The sequence below is a fragment of the Geotrypetes seraphini genome, chromosome 17 (assembly GCF_902459505.1).
Source record: "Geotrypetes seraphini chromosome 17, aGeoSer1.1, whole genome shotgun sequence".
NCBI classification, from domain to species: domain Eukaryota; kingdom Metazoa; phylum Chordata; class Amphibia; order Gymnophiona; family Dermophiidae; genus Geotrypetes; species Geotrypetes seraphini.
Window position 1 is genome coordinate 2,791,859 of NC_047100.1, and position 22,593 is coordinate 2,814,451.

The 22,593-nt window shown below is 46.6% G+C and overlaps 1 protein-coding gene across 6 annotated transcripts in view; it reads right to left on the reverse strand.

Moving 5' to 3' along the window:
* Nucleotides 1-2,513: 2,513 nt before the first annotated feature.
* Nucleotides 2,514-22,593, reverse strand: part of FGD5 (FYVE, RhoGEF and PH domain containing 5) — a 164,945-nt gene continuing 144,865 nt past the window's right edge. For all 6 annotated transcript variants that reach the window (XM_033925953.1, XM_033925954.1, XM_033925955.1 and 3 more), the window contains 7 exons: nt 13,408-13,507; nt 12,311-12,448; nt 11,746-11,848; nt 11,062-11,195; nt 8,250-8,378; nt 6,809-6,963; nt 2,514-5,087 (listed from right to left, as the gene is read on the reverse strand). In XM_033925953.1, the coding sequence (XP_033781844.1) occupies nt 5,051-5,087; nt 6,809-6,963; nt 8,250-8,378; nt 11,062-11,195; nt 11,746-11,848; nt 12,311-12,448; nt 13,408-13,507 (796 nt within the window). In that variant the 3' untranslated portion in view covers nt 2,514-5,050. The remainder of the gene's footprint in view (nt 5,088-6,808; nt 6,964-8,249; nt 8,379-11,061; nt 11,196-11,745; nt 11,849-12,310; nt 12,449-13,407; nt 13,508-22,593) is intronic.

A 22,593-nucleotide genomic window follows, 5' to 3' on the forward strand; every position in this document is an offset into this window, starting at 1 on the left:
CTCCCTAAGGCTGCCCCGGGGCGGACTTCCCCCCCCCCCTTTGGTACGCCACTGCCTCCCTTGAATTTTTCCTACCTACCCTGCCACAGCCGACCGGAAATCTTCCTGATGTCAGCGCTGTTTGCTTAAGCCCTCCCTCTGACGTCAGCACTGACATCGTGGAAGACTTCCGGTTGGCTGTGTGCTGCGGCAGGACAGGTAGGGAAAAGAAGATGAGTCTCACGGCTCGAGTACATCCAACCCCGCAGGAATCCCTGCAAGCCTAGGGGGCATCCCCACGGGATCCCCGTGATCCTAGGGGGCGTCCCCACGGGATTCCCGTCGTCCCCGTGCAGCTCTCTTATCTCTGCACTTTAATTAATAGTGTGACCTTTGGCAACCTTCCTGTTATGAAATTATTAAAAATTTCTTTAGTGCCGATGATTGACTGTAGTTTAGAAGACAATTTAAAATCAACCATCTACTGCTTTGGCTGTGCAAAACATGCTGTTGATAAGTATCCCATAGTATTTTTCAGTTTGTTAGCAATACATATGCTGAAGAGATGTTTTAAAAATTTTTTATTATAGATTAGCTGCACAGCGTAAACAGAGCTGTGCATCTCTAGAAAAGGGTAGAACAGAACTGGTGTTGATAGGGCATGTTCTGTAGTGAGGACTCTCATATGATTTTTTTTTTATATATATCTTTGTGCTTCTGTGTATCTAGCAACAATTAGCTAATAGCTTCAGGGGCAATAAATACAGGAGCTGAATTTAAGAATAGCATTAAAACAGTAAAATCTCAGCGAGAACGAGAGCCAGAAGGCCTTGAGCATGTGCAGATGCTCAAGGCCCAGCCCAGGCAAGAGGCAGGATCTTTCTTTAACTCGCACCAGCAAGCAGCAACTGGGATAAGGAGCTTGTTTGGGAGGGAGGGAGGGTGGGCAGGCGGGCGGATGGCACTTCCAGCACTGGGGGAGGTGCTCAAGTATCGGGACATGCTCGTTTTGCAAGTTAAGGTTTGCGGGAGTGTTTTGCTCGTTTTACTCACAAACCGAGGTTCCACTGTATGCCTTTTTTTGCCTTTTAAAATCCTGGTGGTCCAGCGGTGTATCAGCAGGAGCGAACTTTCTGTGCTCCTGCCCTGAGCTCCTCCCTCATGGGATGGCTGCCTCGGATCTTGCAGCCAGTGGCCCCCAAGGTAGAAGCAAGCTTTTCATGCTCCAGCCTGGCTGTGTACAGGGAGTGGGGAAAGAGATAGAGCCAGGGTGCATCTCTCCCACATCCAACATTTCTTCCTCTCTCATCTGGATCATGTGCAGCGTTTTTCACCATTGCCCACCAGCCCCATGCCACATCTCTCCCTCCATCACTGTCCAACATTCTTCCCCCTTGCTTTCCCTTCAATCTGTCCCGCTCCACCATATCTAACATCTCTCTCTCTCATCCTTGTCTTCCCAATCTCTTGATCATGCCCAACATTTCTCCCTTTCTATTTCCTCCCTCCCTATGTCCCAACATGCTTTCTCTCCCCCCTTTGTCCCATGATATCCCCTCGCTCCCTTACTTGTTCCCTTCAGGGTCATCCAGCTGGGCATGCCCCCCCACCTCCCCCTCTGCAGTTGACCCAAAAGGCTTCCCTCTGATGTCAGAGCTGATGGTGAAGGGAAGCCTTCTGGGTCAACTAGGGATCCCAATTACCTCAACAGTCCTTCTTCCAGCGACACTTGTTTGCAGGGAAACGTGCAGCGGCTCTTACATGCTGCACGTGACTAAGCCAGAAGCCGCCTACTGTGCCTGACTCAATCCTGCTTGTTAAAGAAAAAAAACACATTATTTTACATCTGTGACAGGCAGGATTTGATGAGGCACAGATCCTTCCCACTTCCACAAGAGTTGCTGAGCTAACGGTGAAAACGGCAATGAACAGGGAGAGGCCCATAATCCAACTACTTAAAAGTATAAGATACTCATGCAGTCCAAAAGAAATGCATCTATTGTAATGCAATAGAGATAGAACTACTCTAATGAGCACTTTTTGTGTGCGCTGAAATTGGGTTCAAGAAAAGAGGACTGCTTATTTTATTCCTCCTCTTAACAGAAGGAATGTGAAATAAGCACCTTTTATTGAACTCTTTCAAAACTTTCCCTGGTGCATTTCCTCCAGCCTTAATTCTTCTAATTTATATTCATTCATTTTTCTATACCGTTCTCCCAGGAGAGATCAGAATGGTTTACATGAATTTATTCAGGTACTCAAGCATTTTTCCCTGTCTGTCCCAGCGGGCTCACAATCTCTCTAATGTACCTGGGGCAATAGGGGATTAAGTGACTTGGCCAGGGTCACAAGGAGCAACGTGGGTTTGAACAGGGTGCTGAGGCTGTAGCTTTAACCACTGCGCCACACCGTCCCCCTTGGCCTAAGAAAAATGCTGTTAAAAAGCCATTGTGCCCTTTTTATGCCTTTATAACATTTTTGCGATTGTTGAGTTTGTAGTCAAACAGCACACGTTGGTTTAATATTATACACCTCAGATTTACTTGCTGGTTGTTTTGTGTTTTAACATTATTATACAGAAAATCAATTCCAGTTTTTTTTTTTATAAATTTGTCAATAATGTATGAAACAAACTTCTAAAACATGGATTTTAAAGAGGTTATGCATCTTTTTAACCAGGAACTTTAGTCGATGAGATGAAAACCCAAATCTCTGAAAACATAAATATATAATGCAATCTCTGAAATAACTATTTTACAGAAAGATTTTTAGAAATGACATTCTTTTCTGCATTTTAACAATTATAAAATAAACTTGTCCCTTAGCTCTCTCTGAAAGTCTTTTTAGAGCTGAGTGGACTAGGTTTCAGTGTCAAGAGTGAATACTGGCTAACTGATTCCAGGACCTGATGGGTTCTGTACAAACTCTCATGTATTTGCATCAGTGATTCAAGAATTTCTAGGATTTGTAGCCCTGATATTTCTCTGAGGGAGCTAGTGTCAAAGTGCACAGAAAGGGCTTTTTCGGGGGGAGGGGGGTTAATAATACCTGTTCCACTGGGTATATACAAGTAAAGGTAAGGGGTTCTTTTCATGAGTATAAAAAGGGACACTTGGCTTGATCCAGTACTGACTACCAAATTGCACAGGTCATCTTACAATTGCTTTTCTGATTGCACAATTCTTCGCTTGCACGCATATGAGTTTGATATTTCTGAAACCTACATGAAAAATGGGGCTTTAGAGGTCTTTAGATAACTGGAGACTAGACACTGACATCTGGCATCAGTTAACAGATGCAGTAGGGTTTGGAGCCTAAAGCTTCAGAAGCAGCCTCAGGCCCATGAGGAGTGTATAGAGAAAGATGTCCAGTAAATGTGTCTCAACTTTTGTTACTAGGTTTCTTTTAAAAGTTTTCTAAAACAAACTTTTTGTAATTTTGATAGCTAAAAGCAACACAAAATAAATGATGTCCTGAATATTTCTTTAAATACACTGTTACGCACCATGCCCATGCAGACATAATAGTAATTTGTGATGGATCGGTTTCCAAAGTAATATTAACCACCCTGAAATGCTGACCAAGCAAACAATGTAGTTGTTCGTTGTACATAGGGCTTGCTCTGCACTAGGTCAGTGCAAGTAGCTATCTTTGAAGATTTAAGCCATTAACTTTTAGAACATTAACTAAAAATGCATATAAAATTAAGGCGCCTGATTTTATTTGCCTTTCCCCCCACTTGTTTTGTTTTCAGAGAGTGGTAGAAATCTGGATCATTCTTCCAGAAGCTGTTATAGGGGAAAGCATCCTTCAGGGATTCAAGAAATGATTGGATAAGTTCCTGCTGGAACAGAACATACGCAGGTAAGGCTAAACTCCAATAGGGCACTGGTCGCGTGAGCGGACTGCTGGGCATGATGGACCACTGGTCTGACCCAGCAGCAGCAAATCTTATGTTCTTAATAGGTGAAAGAGATTCTGATGACTGCACAAAGACAGACACTGTTCCTGGTCTAGACATTTACTATATCTTGCCAGGCAGATGAAGCTGGTTTTGGCCGACAGCCTAAAAGCAGATAGTTGATTTGAAAAAGTGGCTGTATTTGCAATACACTGGAACTTACCCCACAGATCAACCCACCTGTGCTAAACCCATGGCAAACAGTGACGGCAGTGTGGCAGGACTTACATGGCTGGCTTATATAGGGCCAAGATACTTGAAAACCCCAAAGTGGCTGTTTTAAAGTCCGAGCAGACTGGCCATTGGTGAAACCCACTAACTCATTGCGCTCTTATTGTAAGTGAAAGCCTGCTGGTCTCCACTGCAGCTCTGTCCGTTTACCAGAAGGGGGTGCACATGCGCACCTACTCCTAACTTTCCACGTGTACTTTGCTGTTTTTATCCATATTGAGTCCTCATTCTTTAACAGTAGTGGAAAACTGGTCCATGTGGTTGCTGACCTGAGGACAAACAACCATCCATCCTTTTGTTTGGCAAGTAAACTCTAGTGCTTGTTATCTGTACGATGATTGGTAGTAAGAACAGACCTTTAATGAATTTCACAAAAAGTAGGAATCTGTAAATTTCAGTATGAGAAAGTTGTAAGCTTTAGAAAATCAACAGCACTACAAGACCAAATTATGAAATATTCTCCCCACCGGCAAAGAATGGGGGAAACATTTTCCAGGTATCAGACTCTTGCTGATGCAGAGGAGGCCCCCATCTTTATTCATTTTTTTTTCTTACAGTAATTGTTGTTGCAAAATAATAGTAAGTTCAATCTCAATGTGAGAAAATAAGTGTGAAATCCCTTGGTGAAACAATGAAGCATTCACTTCCGGCAGGCACCCAAAGCCAAGACGGACACCGACTGGGGTTGGTAGTGGCTTTCTGCAAGTCAATTTACCCAAGTCTGTGCAGGTGTCTTAGATTCGTGTCCTGCTGTTGCCTGGCCTTAGAACAGAAGCGGCTCTACTGTCCTGGTGGATGAGTTCTGCTCTGGGCAGGGTGATGCATCAGATGTCATCTTGAGACAGGAGCAGATGAAGTCCCCCACCCGGGGAACAATTGCTATAATATAGTAGCTTCTTTCATGGCTTCTACCCACCTGCAAAACAGACGAGATACAGTCAGATGTAAGTAAAAAATACAAAAGAAATTATCTAGTACTCGTAACAAAACTGATGATGAAAGTGTTTTGCTGAAAGAAAATCACAGATTTAAGAAAAGCAAACTTGATCTCATTAAAGAGTTGCTAGTGCTACACCAGACAGCATTTGGTTTGAGCATTTTGATGCCGATTTCTCCCCTATCTGATTCAATTACAATAAACAGAAAATTAATCAATCTGAAGTGATTGGAGCGTTTGTTAGCATTATAGACAATGGATTAGGAATTTCACCAACTCCTAAGATTAACTAGTTCTCATGTTGAATGTCCCCAACCCCCTCAAAAAATACCAATTCAGCAACTGGTAATAGGAAACATTGGCCAGTCCATTCTGTGCTACAATTCTTTGGTATTTATGGCCATTTCCAACGGTTAGGTGAGGCTTTTCATTAAATCTCATCACTGTGGACATGTCATTGTTTGGTGTTAAGTGGCTGTTACCACTCTATCATACAAGGAAAAGTCCAACTGTAACGTTCCTGTATAACTCGCAACAGACTAGCTCAAACAAAAATCTAACTCGGCCTATTCAAACGTATGAAGTAATCAAATTTCTGAAAGCCCTTAAATTTATGCTCACCAAGATTATTAAATTGTCTTCTGAGCTTTTGTCATCTTAGGTCAAACTCCACTCATTTATATTTATCAAATGTCAGCTGAGCAGTTTGTGATAAGATGAGATTCAATTCAAAGGAATATGAAATAGCACTTACCCTGCGTTCTTCATAAAACTGTTACCCTATAGCCTTGACTACCAAAGAGCTCTTTTCAAAACAGTTTTATGAAGAAATATCTTGTAGGCACTTGGAAACACTCGTTCTAATGGGATATCCAAAACGAGAGCTCCGCACTTATTTGAGCAACTTCTGAAACATTTTTTCTGTACTTTTCTTTCTTTTTGAGAGGGATACTGAACAGACGAGACAGCAGGTAGAGCCATTGCAGGGGAAGAGATAATGGTTACTGCGGATGGGCAGACTGGCTGGGCCATTTGGCCTTTATCTGTCATCATGTTTCTAGGACTTTCCTTTTACACTCCCCAGTCTACTCAGGCAGTATCATGGGACCCTCAGCAGCCCCTCTCCTGGAGGAACATGTCTTCTGTGCTCTGAACTAGCTACAGTAGTATCAGTAACTTCCCCTCTCTCCTGCCACCTTTGAACTGTGCTATCGCCAGCCATTCTTGATTGAACCTGGGTTCTCTTTACCACAGCCTAAGTCCAGGGTCAGCCTGTATTCTAAGTTTCATGAAATCCTCTCTGACTTCAATGTAAACCTGACTCACGCTTTATAAAGGTCTGTACAATGGATTTTCAGAAACTGGCCTTTCTATACCTGAAAGCAGGCTTTTCCCTTCTACTGCGTCCAAGATGGGAGTGTAAGACTCGCCTAGCATGCAGACAGGTTTATAGGATCCTTGAAAAGCAGTAGCAAGTGATACAACTGGAGAGTTTACCCCCATTTTGTTCTCTCTCTGTTTGCTGTGGGGGCAATTTCTCCAAATCGATCAGTGTTTTGCATACGATGATAAAAAGCCAGGTCACATGGAGTACGAGCTCACGCTCTCAAATTTATTGCATTGTGCCAGAGAGCTTCTTTCTTGTGTTCATAAGATGTTACATGTATAGACAATTTAAAACAAGGATGGGGTATTTGTACCTCTCTGCCGCACTGCTATCCTCTGCTTTGAAGCTGAAAAATAAAGTTTCCTTATGGTAGAGATGGAAAATGGTTTCTCCGTCTGTAGTTCCTTCCTGATGTTTGTGGAGCAGCTCAAAGCCCAACAACGGCAAACTCTCACTGGCTACTTTGTCCTGCAGAACAGTAAGGCAGAGAACTTGTTGCTAACAAACCCACTATGGATTTGCAGTAATTTATGAACTGACAAGGTAATTCACAGCTAATCTACTTACATCCAGCAGTCATAAATTTCATGTGCCATAAGTGGCAGAATGCAGAAAAGTTCCAAAACCCAAATGCAATTACAATTCAGCTGTTGCCATCTGCTTGGCACTGAAAAGCTGACAGGACAGCAGGTTTTGCCTACTCAGTACATGCAGCCGGACATCCCACTGTCAAAAGTTGGTGAGCAGCTGAGAAACAACCTGGATCTGAATTAGTCACGCTTGCTGCTTAGAAGTCATGTTCTTTGTACAGTACTAGACAATGATGCTATAACAAAGTCACATGGGCCAAGTTTGGAGGCTAAACCTGAAGCCATTTTTCTTTAAAACACATAGTTCTCTGAGGATAATTCATTACAGAATACTAGCCTAAGTAACTTTATGCACAGCTCTAGATCAATGGCTGCTGCTGGACACTCCCCTGACCCGCTCATGCCCCCCTTGCAGTTGCTCACTGGATTGGGTGGGCTCAATTTCTAGAATCACAACTCACAGGAGATGTGTCAAATCACTACTATACACTGAAAGGGTAGGAAGCAGAGCTCCACTCCAAAATAAATATGTGCAGACTATTGTAACTTAATAATACAGTAGACTCTGTGAACCGGAACTCAATTAATTAGAACTCTCAAGCAACCAGAAAAAAAAATTCTACTGCTACTGACATGCCATAAGAGGGAACCGGAAACTTAAAGCTGACTTATATGGCAATATTCTAGAATGGGATTTAGGCACCCAGATTCCAAGCAGCATTTTATGGCCTAAATTTTGGTGCATTTTATAGAATTGATCCCTATTACAGTGTGTTACATTTTGGTGAATGACATGGGGCCAGATTTTTCTCCGTTCTCGCAGGAACTCGATTTCCCTGTCCCATCCCCATGAGTTTTTTTCGCAGTTCCTGCCCCAATTCATGTAAGCTCTGCCTTAACCGCACAAGCCTCAAATACTTATTAAAGTGTTTGAGGCTTGTGCAGATGAGGACGGAGCTTGCAGGAATGGGGCAGGGACAAGAATAGAACTCGACGGGATGGGAAAATGAGTTCCCGCAGGGGCAGGGAAAAATTTATGTAAAATCTTTCACAATATAATCCTGCCTTTCTCTTTATGCCTGGAGATAGATGAGTGTTGGGATTTGAACTCATGGTCTGCCACTCAGCGTCCTCCTTTCTTTCAGAGTGGACCTGGGCACCTACCTCATTGGCTTTGTATGTATACAGAACTTTGCCTCTGATAATAAACCAATGTTTCTTCCAATGCCTCTTTCCCCTCTTGCACCTGTAGAGAAAACCGCTGATTGAAGTACCTTCTCCCGATGATGCTGCCTGACAGAGAAAGAGAATTAATGTAGCAAAGACCAAGCACATGTGCAAGTATACAATCAACCTGACCACACAAAACTTCAGCAGTGAGAAGTAATAAGACCATTACTGATTCAGGGTCATAAGCAATGCTGTGCTGGGCCAGTGGCCAATCTGGGTCACCTACAACTAAATGAAACCAGGGATGATGGTATGTGGGGTTTCTACAAGACAATCCTCCAATGCAAAATAAATCCCACTCAAGGGTACTCGACGAGATAGTGGAGAGCAAAGGTCTCTGAAACCTATTTGGGTAAGTATACAATCAATCCAATACCAAGGTTTGTGTTTCCATCATAGACCAAATTACTTCCATCTCCTTATTTGTGTTATCAATTTCTACTCTTATCAAGCATTCATTATTTTAACTTCTTTTGTTTTTTATAAATAGCAAAAAAATCACCACTTAGCTTAAAGTGTATCCTGTCAGTGGCCAATCTGGGTCACCTACAACTACCCAAATCGATGTCCAAAAGATGAGGGCTGGCATTCCCAACCTACCTTGCTAATGAGCAGAAACTTGAACTTATTTTTTTGAGGCCAATGTGCTCTATAAAACTCAAGCTATTCTACTAGCCCTGATAACAAATGCCACTTTCTTACTGATTGCAAATTTATTTGATATACTGCTACATTATAAGGTAATCTAAGCAGTTAACAATCAGAATTTTAAAAAAAATCACATACTGGAAAACTCCATAAAACTGGATAGGGAAGCCCCCCTCCCCCCAGCCACACAAAACCCAGAATTCTAGCTAAAAAGAGAGAGAGAGAGAGAGCGCCTTACTAAACCACTTCCAGAAGAGAACCTGGAAAAGCTTCCTGAAATAAGTATGCCTTAAGCAGTTTCTGAAAAGGAGTTAAGAGCAAAGGAATAGCCGTACTGGGTCAGACCAATGGTCCATCAAGCCCAGTAGCCCGTTCTCACGGTGGTCACTAGTACCTGGCCAAAACTCAAGGTTATTTTTGTTGCCAAAAGCTAATGCAGCCCTTAGAGAATGAGTGCAATTTTTAAGAATCCACCAGAGTGCTCATTTCAATATTGAAGAGCCCATTTACAAGGCAGTGTTGGAGACTGCTAGAAAGTTCACTAAAGACCGCACTAAGCCTTTTTGATAATCCGCCGCTAAAATGCATGCAGTTTAAACCATCTGCAACCAGTTTAGCAACGGCATTCAAGTTTCGAGAATCTGGTCCTAAGTCTCAATAAGAAGGTGTAAGCACAGAGCTTCTCCTCCTCACCTTAATCACAAAAACCAAACAACTGCTCAGCACAGGATGCCAAGCAATATTCCTCCAATTTGATATTTCCAGCAGCCTTCGATTCAGTTGACCACCACCTACTACTAATAAAACTACCAGAAATAGGCAGAGTGCTAAAACAGTTCTCAGATTTCCTACAAAACAGAGAATATATCGTCAATAAGAGTGGAGAGACCTCCAACCCCTGGAAAGCCTCCTGCGGTGTGCCACAAGGCTCCCACTCTCCCCCCATCCTATTCAATCTCTTCATGAGCTCTCTAGGTAACCTCAAATTCGAAGATGAAAGCATAATGTCCTATGCTGATGACATTTTTCTCCTTATTCCCACAATCAAAAATCAATCAGATGTCTCCAACAAAATCTCACACAGTATAGAAAGAATCCAAAATTGGGCAACAACCAACAAACAAACTAAACACAATTAAACCCAAAGTTCTATGCTTCCACACGGCCCAGCAAATGGCACCAACAAGCATCACCCTTCGATCAGGCAAAATTCTCTCCAAAGACGAGCCCTCCAAAACCCTAGGTTGCATACTGGACTCCACTCTAACCATGGAACCTCAAATATCTAGTCTCCAAAAGAAATCCCTCTACACCCTGAGATAACTAAGACTAATCAGACTGTACTTTCACCAACACCACTTTGCCTTAATCGGACAACTGATGATCCTACCACAACTGGACTACTGCAACTCCATCTACATGGGAATCAACACTGCTCTAAGTCACAAAATGCAACTTATCCAAAACACTGCCGTAAGACTTATCTTCAACCTGAGAAAATACGATTCAGTCACAACCTTCATCAAACAATTGCACCGGCTACCCATACCAACAGGAACATTCAAAGTATCTTGCATCATTCACAGAATACTTTATGGAAACTCTGCTGCCCCACTCATCCAGCTCTTCTCAATGGCATAATCTACTTCTCGCATAACCCTCAACCGGATGCTACTAAATCTCCCATCCACAAAAGATCTTCACTACAAATGAGTTTTCCACTCCATGCTTACCTTTCTAGGACTCAAAACTTGGAATGGCCTTATAGAAATGACCAGAGCTGAACCTTGCCATGTCATCTTCCGAAAAAAATTGAAAACCCATCTGTTCGATACTTAATCTCCTTTCCCCTCTCCGCCTCCCCTTTGCCCTTCCCCTCCCACCTCCACTCCCCCTCTTAAAAGTCGCCTTGAGCCTGAAGATTAGATTTAATGGATAAGAGGGATTGTGACCGAAACCCTACAGCATTACACTCCCACCCCCCATTGTTAGTATATGGAAGCAGTACAGCCACCCTCCCTCCCCCAGCTGCTTCAGCACTACCACAGAGGCCAGTGCAGCGTTGCGGTTTGTTTTTTTTCACATTTATTCACCTTACCTCCATTAGAGCGGATGGGATTTTCTTTTGCTTCTTGAGTGCGGTGGGTTGAATATTGTGGAACACAAAGGAAAAGGCGCTGCCAGAAAAGCGGGCAGAGGGTGGCGGGTAACTCACTGACACTGCAGGCAGCTCTGCAAAACCAGGGCACAAAATATTCATGGCAGAAAACATTTTGCAGATTTTGGACTCCTTCAGATAAGTTACCAGCACTTACACCCCCGTCCCCAAGGGCCTATCCTGCACTCAGAAAAATGCCAGGAAGACCCCAGCTTAGCCTCCCCCTCAGAGACCTCCAACCCAGCCTTTGTCCCAGAAAATTACTAGGAAGAAGTGAATCCTAGTCCAGCCAGGAGTCCAGGAACCAACAAGAGCCCAGCCCAGCTTGGAACGCAAGACGGCTCCAGCTAAGGTCAGGCTCCCCAGGTGAACCTTTAGCCTTGCATCCCTTCGATTAACCTAAGGCCACTAGACTCCTCTTCACCCCTCCCCCTCAAATTTTGATAAACTTGATTACAATCAGTCTTATAAAAATGGCTGGAAGTTTTGAAGTGCCCACTGGAGGTTCTATGAGTTTGTGGTAAGGTCTGGACCTATCGTTTTGACTGCGGCTGCTCTTTGGCGCCCCCTAGAAGCTGCTAGTGAAGGTTAATTACGAGAAACTTGTTTTAATGTGCGCATTACCTCTTTTTCTCAGCTCAGCGTAACAGCTATCGCAAACTTTTGCTATACGATCCTTCAGGTACTTCAGAGGATATTTGTGTCTGGAGCAGTTTCGACATATGATCTGTACGAAAACATTGTTCTCGTTAGAAAAGTGAACAGTGCTACCCTAGTGTTTCACAGCCTCCTAACAAATTTCCAGACACTGTCGAGCTTCAATGGCACGGAACTGCTTGTATCAGAGGCCGACCAAAATCCTTTTGCTGTTCCTTTCAGTTTCAGCTGAAATGGACCATATGTTTTCAATGGAAGCAGAAACTGTATTTATTTCTCTCCCGTTTTCCCCAAAGAGCTCAGAACAGATTACATAATATACAATTAACAGGTTACAATTTACCATAGTTTATCCTAACATGATACATACTAGGGATCTAATACCAATATGCATAACATACAGTTTACAAGTTTTATCCTAACGTGCCTACCCTGCCTTCAGTCCACTAATAATGCTCAGCCTCAGTGGTTTCAGTGAGCAAGATGAGTCTCTTTCCTGGGGCGGGACCACGGCGCAGCCCATTTGTCTTACCTTTCCACAGGCATGGCAATGGTGCCGTCTCAGTGTCAGTTTGAAATCACAACCACAGTTCATACACATCATGACATGGGACACTGGGATCAAGGTTGGAGGCTTCTCCCCTAGCGATCCCCCCAACTTCTCTTTCACCTGCAAAAGCCAAGAGACAGAAAGCAACGGGGAAATCACTAACGGAAGATAACCTTTAGCATTGTTTGGTTAGGGATGTGGGGAGGGCAGAGAGATCAGCAGGGAATGTATTTCTATATCCCATTTCATTTGATAAATAGCTGGGAACATGGAGGCGGAAGAGAGGCCAAAGGACCTGGGTAGATCAGGCATGAGGGGGAGCCATTTCCTTCAGCACACTTCTTTGCACTTTTAGCTCAAGCTGAACCAGCCTCTATGGGGCTATAATCGCAGCTGTCCAGGTTGGCAGCAGAGGACAATGTGGCTGGGACTCTTCTGCTTTCCTTCTCATGGTTCAGACCAAACAGTGAGAGAGGGGGGGAGGAGAGGCAAACAAATGTGAACAAGCATACGGCAGCAGCCTCTGCTCTTCTGACGACCCACCCAAGGGCAGATCCTACAGCCCCTGCCACAGCATTACAGGAGGCCAGGATGGCATATGCCTACTAACAGTGTATGTTATATATGGATGCAATTCACTGTATAATTGTGAATTCCATAAATAACTAATTGAAAGCAAAAAGTAAAGTTCTGGAGTGTGTGGTGCGGTGGTTAGAGCTACAGCTGAAATCCCGCACTGTTCCTTGTGATCCTGTGCTAGTCACTTAATCCCCCATTGCCCCAGATACATTAGATAGAGTGGGAGCCTGCCGGGACAGTTAGGGAATAATGCTTGAGTACCTGAATAATTTGGATATGTGGAATATAAATTATAAAATTAATTAATTATAAATTCAAAGCACTTAAAAAAATGTCTATTTTTCATTGTAGGGCTACTGGGTCGTTCCAGGACTGGTTTACTTGTCTAATAATCCAGAGCCATGAGAGAAAAGTCTATTAGCCAAAGTGGCAGGATGATTTGCATTATCTAGAATGTTCAGTCCAACTGTTTATTTGTATCAACTGGGACATACATTTACCTCCATGCTGCTGTGATAGCCCAGTGCATTGTGGGACTGGTAGTACTCCAGGACTGTCCTGTTGATGGTACTATACCACTCATCCCTTTCAGAGCAGGAACTGTTGAAGAAAACACAGCTCCAGGGAGTCAACTTCTGATTACTGACATAACACAAATCTTATAAGCTTTAGTCCTAACCTGAAACCACTACAAACGTATCTCTCGTATACCCAGTGCTTTCCAAACTTTTACTCAATATGATCTAGGGTTACCCTATGGCTCCAGAAAAAGGAGGACAGATTAAGACATCCGGGTTTTACTTCTGTTGGAAGCAATGGAAGTAAAACCCAGATGACTCGATCTGTCCTCCTTTTTCTGGAGCCATTTGGTAACCCTAAATAGGATTCAATTTTAACAGGCAAAAATTCATGTGACCCCCAAAATAGCTGATCTCCGGACCCTTTGTCTTCTCCCCATTATCCAAATCATTAAGGCAGCAGCAGTACAGGAACCTGTGTGTCAGTGTTCTTTGAGACCCCAGTACGCTCTATGGGTTTCCAGTCCAACTGGAAAGAGGAGGGGACAGGGTCGGTAAACTACTATTACTACTTGCCGAGCATACGCAGTGCTGTACACCAAACCAAGGAAGAGACTCTCCCTGCTCACAATAGCTTACAATATATAGTTAAGACAGACAAACTACAAAAAGGAGCATCATTTACTGGCCCCATGCCAACAGCTGCTACTGGTCCCAGCTGAGGTCTAGAGCGAGGGGCAGCATCCATTTGGGGTCCAGACTCCACTGTTATAGGCTTATCCGAGATCAAAAGTTAGCACAGAAGGAGAAATTAGGTTCTTACCTGCTAATTTACTTTCTTTTAGCTTCTTCTCCAGACCAGTAGAGGTTAATCTTTACGAATGGTATATATCCAATCATGACCAGCAGGTGGAGACTGAAAACAAAACTGTGGGACAGTATATAATATACTCCCTTCTCTATTTACATCAGTCTGCCGAATAGCCAAGCAGAACTAAGAACTGGAAAACAGAAAGAAAACAATACTCCAAACAGGAGTAACAAATAACATACCCAAATGCTGTTGGAAAATGCAGAGGAGAAATACCAGAAGGAAAATGTCCCCACAGCTCGCCAGCTAAGCCAGCCGAGCCACAGCCGCTGTTCTTTAATTCTCCCCGGCCCTAGAAAAATACTAGAACCCGCAGCAAAAAACAAAAACTGCCCGCGAAACAGCCCCAACAACAACAGACAGGGTGGGGACCTCTACTGGTCTGGAGAAGCTAAAAGAAAGTAAATTAGCAGGTAAGAACCTAATTTCTCCTTCTTTAGCACTCTCCAGACCAGTAGAGGTTAATCTTTACGAATGGGACGTACCAAAGCAGTCCCTCACACGGGCGGGACCCCCGAAGGGCTGACACCAGAACACACACACCGAACACCGCGTCCTGACGCGCCAGAACATCTACCCGAAAGAGGCTGACAAAGGAATACAAGGAAGACCAAACCGCAGCCTTACAAATGTCCACTGGAGGCACGAGCGACGACTCAGCCCAAGAAGCCGCCTGACCCCGAGTAGAATGAGCTTTGAGAAACTCCGGAACGGGCTGCTGCCCCAGAAGAGAAGCGGAAGCAATAGTCTCCTTGATCTAGCATGCAATAGTAGCCCTAGAAGCGCCAGCCCCCTTAAGAGGACCAGTCAGAAGGACAAAGAGATGATTTTATTTCCTGATCTCCTGGGTCCGCTGCACATAAAAGTGAAGGACCCGACCAACATCCAACTTGCTCAGCTGTCTTTGCTCAGAAGAGCCCTCCCAACTACCCAAGACCGGGAGGACCACAGATTGATTGACATGAAAAGGAAAAACTACTTTCGGCAGAAAAGGAAGGAACAGGCCTCAAGACAACCTGCTCCCTAGAAAACTCCAAGAAGAGAGCCCTACAAGAGAAAACCTGTAGCTCAGAAACACACCTAGCGGAAGAAATGTCCACCAAAAAAACCATCTTCAGAGTAAGGTCCTGCAAAGAGCAGCCGCCCAACAGTTCGAAGGGCGGGTGCATCAGAATAGAGAGAACCAGACTGAGATTCCAAGAGGGAACAGAGGACCGCACGGGAGGCCTGAGCACCTTGGCCGCCCGCAAAAAGCGAATCACATCAGGAATGGCTGTCAAACGCTGACCTGTCACAAACCCCCGAAAGGCTGACAAGGCCACAAGCTGAACCCGGAGAGAAGCCGAAGCCAGGCCTCTATCCAGGCCAACAAGCAAGAACTCTAGGATGTTAGGCACAGAAACGCGAAGAGAGACCACTCCCCGCACCTGGCACCACCCCTCAAAGAAGTGTCAAATCCACACAGAAGCCTGAGAGGTAGAAAGCCTCCAGGACCCCAAGAGTGTAGAAATCACCCTATCTGAATACCCCTTCTTACCAAGACGACCCCTTTCAAAAGCCAAGCCGTAAGACAGAAGGGAGACGGGTCGAACATGGGAATGGGACCCTGCGTCAGAAGGTCGTCCAAGGAAGGCAGAGGAAGAGGATCCGCCACAAGAGTGTCACCAGATCTGCGTATCACGGATGTCGAGGCCAATCTGGAGCCACCAGATCTGCGTATCACGGATGTCGAGGCCAATCTGGAGCCACCAGAACCACCAGACCCGGATGGCGAACAATGCGGAGAAGAACTCTGCCCACTAATGGCCACGGAGGGAACATGCACAACAGCCCCTCTGTTGGCCATGGTTGAACCAGAGCATCCAGACCCTCGGCCAGCCCATCCCTACGACGACTGAAGAAGCGGAACACCTCGGCATTGCCACTCGTGGCCATCAGGTCCATCAGGGACTGACCCCAAGCCTGCATTATCAACTGAAAAGCCACGGGGCTGAGACACCACTCTCTGGGATCTAAGATGTGACTGAGGAAGTTCGCCTGAACATTCTCCACCCCGGCCATGTGAGAGGCCGAGAGGTCCAGAAGGTGTGACTCCGCCCCAAAGCATGAGCCGAGCCACCTCCCCCGCCACCTGAGCGCTCTTGGTGCCCCAACGATTGACATAAACCACCGCTGTGGCATTGTCAGACAGGACTCTGACCGACTTGCCCATCAAGAGGGAGCGGAAGGCCAACAGCGCCAGAGGGACGGCTCTGGTCTCCAACATGTTGATCGACCAGGACGCCTCCTCCATGGACCAGGTGCCCTGAACTGAGTGACCTAGACACTGAGCCCCCCCAACCAAGGAGACAGGCATCTTTGAGAAGCTCCGTCCACTGCGATAGATCCAGACTCATCCTCTGGACCAGATGAGAGGTCTGGAGCCACCAAAGAAGACTGCAGCGCGCCAAGCCTCACAGAGGGACAGGGACCTCCAAACTGTGCTCTGGGGTAACCATCTACGGAGCAGAGCATACTGAAGAGACACATGTGGGCCCGCGCCCACCTCACAACATCCAGGAACGCTGCCATCGACCCCAAGACTTGGAGGAAATCCTGCGCCCGAGGACACCGGGACGCCAAAAGAAGGCGAATCTGAGATTGCAATTTGCTTACCCGGACCTCTGGAAGGAAGACCTTCCCCAAGGAGGTGTCGAACAGAACCCCAAGGTACTCCAGATGCTTGGAAAGGTTGACCACCCAGCCCAGTGACCGGAGAAACTCAACCACCGAGCCGTAACTCGGGCGCTCTCCTGCAACGACTTCGCCCGAATCAACCAGTCATCCCAGTAGGGGTGCACCAGAATGCCCTCCGACTGCAATGCTGCCATGACGACCACCATCAACTTGGTGAACGTCCGGGGAGTCGTGGCCAGGCCCAAGGGAAGCACACAGAACTGATAGTGCAGACCCAACATCGCAAAGCAAAGAAAGAGCTGAGGAGAGGTCCGAATAGAAAAAGGCAAGTAGGCCTCCGCCAGAGCGAGAGAAGTCAGGAACTCCCCCGGCTGAACCGCCAGAAGGACAGACTGCAGTGTGTCCATGCGAATAAAAGGGAATTCTGAGAGTCCTGTTGACCTCGGTTTAAACCAAGGATGGGCCGAAAGGTCCCCTCCCTTTAGGGCCCCACAAAGGAAATGGCGTACCAGCCGATACCGCACTCCTGAGGGGACACTGGACAACTGCTTTGAGATCTAGAAAGCGCTGAAGGGTCTGGCGAAAGGCTAGCGTCTCTCATGCCACCTGACATGGAGAGGCTAGATATGATCCGGCAGAGAGCGGGCAAAATTCAAGTACATAACCGTCCCGCACCACCACCAGGACCCACTGATCGTACGTGATCTCGGCCCACTTGGGAAACAAGTTGCGAAGCCGGGCACCCACGGGAACCAAAGGGGGCGCCGGCAAAGAGCCATCGCGCAGGACGGGCAGCAGGGGAACTGGGGGGGGAACTCCCAGCCCCCCGACGGGCCCCCTGAAAGGACTGCATGCGCTAAGCCAACCGACCCCGGGGAAAAACCGGAAGCCTGGAAAGAAGCAGTCCCATGCCCCAGGCGAAACTTGCAAAATTCCCGCAGACGCCCCTGGGCAATGCCAACCCGAGACGCCGGGCGGGCACAGTCCTCAGGCAGACGGGGCACCTCAGAGTCCATCAGAGTCTGAACCACCGGATCTATGTCCTCTCCAAACAAAAACAACCCCCGAAAGGGAAATTTTGGGAAGTTCAGTTCTGGACGCGGCAACCGCCGACCAAGCGCGAAGCCACAAGGTACAGCGTGCGGCCACCAAGTCACAAAGAACAACCGAGAGGAACGAGGCAGTCATCTCAATCTTCACCACCTCCTGATCCACTAAGGACCAGTCATCAGACTCACGATCCAGGACACGCTCAGACCACTGAAACACGGTGCGAGCCACCAGCCCCACACAAATACCCCCAAGGCAGAGACATCAAAATTATACTTAGAAGTGTCTCTAACGTACGCTCCTCAGAGACCCTAAGAGCAGAACCGTCCATAACAGGCACGGTATGCCGCTTAGTAAGTGCCGAGACCACCGCGTCCCCCATTGGCGAAATTAAGGTAGCCCTATCCCCCTCCGGGATGGGATACCCATGAGCCAAGGCGCACACCAAACGAAACGGCGCCCGTAGGCCACTGCGCCAGCACAAAATCCCAAAAATCCTGACGCACAGGAAAAGAGCGGGAAACAGGACAGACCCCCTGAAGCAGAGGGGCCCCCATACGCGGGATCTCCGGTGGCGCAACTTCAAAAATGCAGCACCAAGGAGACCTGCTACATCAGGTCTAAAAACTCATCCCTCTGAATAAAAAGCGCACCACGGACGCATCTGCTCTGGAAGACGGGAAACCCGCCGCCCCGCTGCCAGCGGGCATCCCCTCCAGAGGATCCTGGAAGCCTGCCAAAGCGGCCAGGTCCTCAATCATGCCAACACGCTCCTCCGACCACCAATTTGCAATCCAAGCCCCCCCCCCGCGGGCACTTAGATGAGGGAGGAGGAAGAGGGGACGCCAAATGAAAAGAGGGAGGCAAAGCCACAGGGGACGCGGAGGGAAACCACCCCCGAAACCCCCCAGGTACACGTGGGACCCCCAAATTATCTGCACAAAGAAAGAAATTAAATTGGGGGCAAAAAACCCCTGGGGGGTCCTTGCTGAAACCTGCCCCTGTGTTTGCAATACAGGGGGAAGGTCACCTGAGGTTGCAGACAAAATGGAGGGGCCAGACAGAGAAAATGGTGAAGTTCCCGCCAAAAATGCTCCCTCCATGGCCTGTAGCGGCTGAGAAGGCTGAACAGTCCCAGCCGCTAAAACAGGCAAGTCGGCATCAGCTGTCAAAAAATCAGCTGAGAGGGAATCCTTCGGGGAATCCCTCTGTGGGCGGTTGGGGAAGACTGGGCTTCCCCACTGCTCCCAGCCGACTCGCGAGGCACCATCGGCGGGGAGCTCTGGGCACCTGCAGCCGCTGCCGACGGAGCTCCACCACTTCACCGGCCCAAACTACCGAATTCAGTCCGGCCGCGAGTGCCTCGCGGCTGGACCTAATTGTGTCCCACTCCCCCGGAGAAGGGCACAATTGCTCCATACGCGACCTAGCTAGAAACAAAGTGCCGGTTAGATGAAAAAATACAGTAAAAACCATTAAACTGACAGGGAAGCAACCCTGCAGACCGGCACTACCTCAGGATTTTTTTTTTTTACAGAACAGACTCCACAGGCTCTCGAAGCAATATGCCTTGCTTGATTTAGGGGGCAAGGCTTATTGCTGAGGCTCCTCTAGAAAAATGTGGGGAGGTGGAGGAAGTGGGGGGAGGGACCCCGCTCGAGACCCGCCGGGTTTGACACCCCCGAGGTCAAACAGGGCCCGCCCAAGCTCTGTCCGGCCAAAAACAGGGACTAGAAACCTCCTAAACAAATTCCAACAGCCCTACCAAGGGAGATGGGTACAGATCACTCAACACCTGCTGGAGACTGAAAGAAGACTGATGTAAATAGAGAAGGGAGTATATTATATACTGTCCCACAGTTTTGTTTTCAGTCTCCACCTGCTGGTCATGATTGGATATATACCATTCGTAAAGATTAACCTCTACTGGTCTGGAGAGTGCTAAAGAATGTCCAGCTTTCTGACTGGCCACTAGATGTCACCCATCAGTCAAGAATATGCTGCCTGCTTGTCCTGGGATAATACAAGTTACAATGACAGAGGACAAGGTTTTATTACTGCAGTTTCAGTAACTACATCTTACAATGACAGCTACCACTGGATCAGAACCTCTGCATATAGCTGAGGGCTTATTTCTTACCTGCAGCCAGGGATCTCTGGTTTAGGATTACCATATGTCTGGGAAAACCCGCACATGCCCTCTTTTTAGAGGACTGCCCGAGTGTCCACACGAGTTTTTTTAGATTGAGGGGGTCTGTCTGGGTATAGCTGGCTCTTCCAACTCCCCCACCTACCTCCTCCCTGGTTGCTGCATTGAATCTTTGTGTATCCCAGTAGAGGCAACAAGGTGAACCTGCTGCCATTGGCATGCCCTAGAACCCACCTCTCAGCAGGACATGCCTACACGGGAACTTGAAGTCACTGCAGAGAAGCAACTTCTGGGGCATGCCGATGGCAGCAGGCTCACCTTGTTGTTGCCGTCAGCTGCCCAAAGATTCAATGCAGCGCCCAGGGAGGAAGTAGGTGGGGGTTTCAGGAGGTGGGGAGAGAGGATGGGCAGATTCCACTGGTGGCATTGGAAAGAAAGAATCAGAAAGAGAAGCACCTATGGGGGGGAGGGGGGTTGGAAGGAGAGAGAAAAACACAGAAAAGCACCTGTAATGAGGGGGGGGGGATTGGAAGAGGAGAGAAAATAAAGGAAAGAAGAGGGACATTGCCTTTGGAGAGAAAGGGGGAAAAAGATTCTGAACTAGAGATGTGGAACAGGAAGGAAGGAGAAAAGGAGGAGGGCAGGAATAGTTCCCAGAGAAGGGGGTAAGAGGAAAAGAAAGAAGATAGAGAAATGCTGGCCCTAGGAGGAAAGGAAGAGTGAGAGGAGAATCTGGTCATGAAGAGGGATAAAGACACTGAGGGGCAATGCTGTTCAGATGGGGAGGGAAATGGACACGGGAGATATTGAGCAGGGCAAGATTAAGGACTCCGAGAAGGGAGATGCTCAATGGATAGGAGCAGGGACACAAGACAGGAGATATTGGTCAGGGTGGAATGGGTTGTAGAGGGAGGATGAAAGAAGGACTTAGAGAAGAAATGAACCTAAAACGCATCGTCTCTGACTGCATAGAGCACTTTAATGGCCATGGTTTGCTCGGATGACTGGGGTAAGCCCAAGAGGTCTACCCCAGTCTGGTGGCAGTGGTTCCTGAACCATATGTCTTCTTGTAGGAACATTGGTGACTTTGTGTGGTTGTGGCAAATCGCTGCATGGCACAGTGGGGACTGTGGGCTAGTGGCAATTAATAATGTCCTTGCTGGTCCCACGGGAAGAGACACTTCTCTACTGGCTTCCGAACAGGGTGTGGATTTCACTGAAGTTGTTGTGCTTGGTTCATAAAGATTTTCATATGGGCATTCCCGATTATCTGTCAGATATATTACAAAAATGCTTGCCTAAACATATGCTACATTTTTCTCCGAAATATAGGATTCAACTAACAAAGCTTTCTGTAAGGCTCGGCCATCATTATGGCACTCGCTTCCAACTGAGCTAAGCAGGATTTCTAATTATCTACTGCTTTGGAAGGCTTTGAAAAAAAAAGCTTTGATCGGGATATAAACTATTCATATTTTTATGCATAGTGAGTTATGAGTTAGATCTGCACTGTCATATACTGTAGTTTGTTATTATACTGTATTGTATTATTGGAAACTTAGAACCTTGGCCATTAAAGTCAATCAAATCAAATCGACCCTTTCAATCTAGCCACTAGGTTTCACTCTTCCCCCTCACCTCCCCAGGAGGCTGTGACTATTGTTTCCATAGCTTCCCCAGCTCATCCCTGACACAAAGGATTGATCCAGGGAGCTTTCACACGCCACTGCCCCATACCTGCCACCAAGTTAGCATCACACAGACAATAGGCCTCCAATTAATTTAGAGGTTTTCATTCTTAACAAATTACTCCAGACCTGTGGTTGTCTCGGGTAGAAATCCCAACAGGATATACTGTATTTATACTGTCCCTTGAGTCCACACGAGGCCCCCCCCAAAGGTCATGGCGAAGAAGAGATTCGTTATGCACAATGCCCACTATGGCCTCAAGCTCTGTTTTCCCTAGAAGGGAACGCTGTTAAAAGGCAGCTAAGAATGTCCTTTGTGGTATATAATATGTGGAGGGGGCGAGAGCTGACCCCTGTCCTGCTATGCACCCTCTCCACGTTCAGCTGTAAAAAAAATAATACCACTGGCTGACATAAAACTCAACAACTCTCCCCCCCTACCAACCCCGACTCCAAAAGAAAGACCCCAGGAAAGTGGAAAACAGGAGGGGAGCAGCAAAAAGAACAAAAATGCTTCTTTAGAAGCGGCCCCCTCCCTCTCCCCCCCCCCCTTTTTTGTTTTATCTCAATGTATTTTTTTATATGTCCTCGTGTCCTTTCCTTCTAGTCCTTCTCATTAGTTTCGAAACCCATCCACCTTTTTTTAAAATATTTTAAGTTGTATTTTAAACAATTTCCATTGTAAACTGTTTAGCTATTACTTAACAAACGGTATATCAAATAATAAATAAACG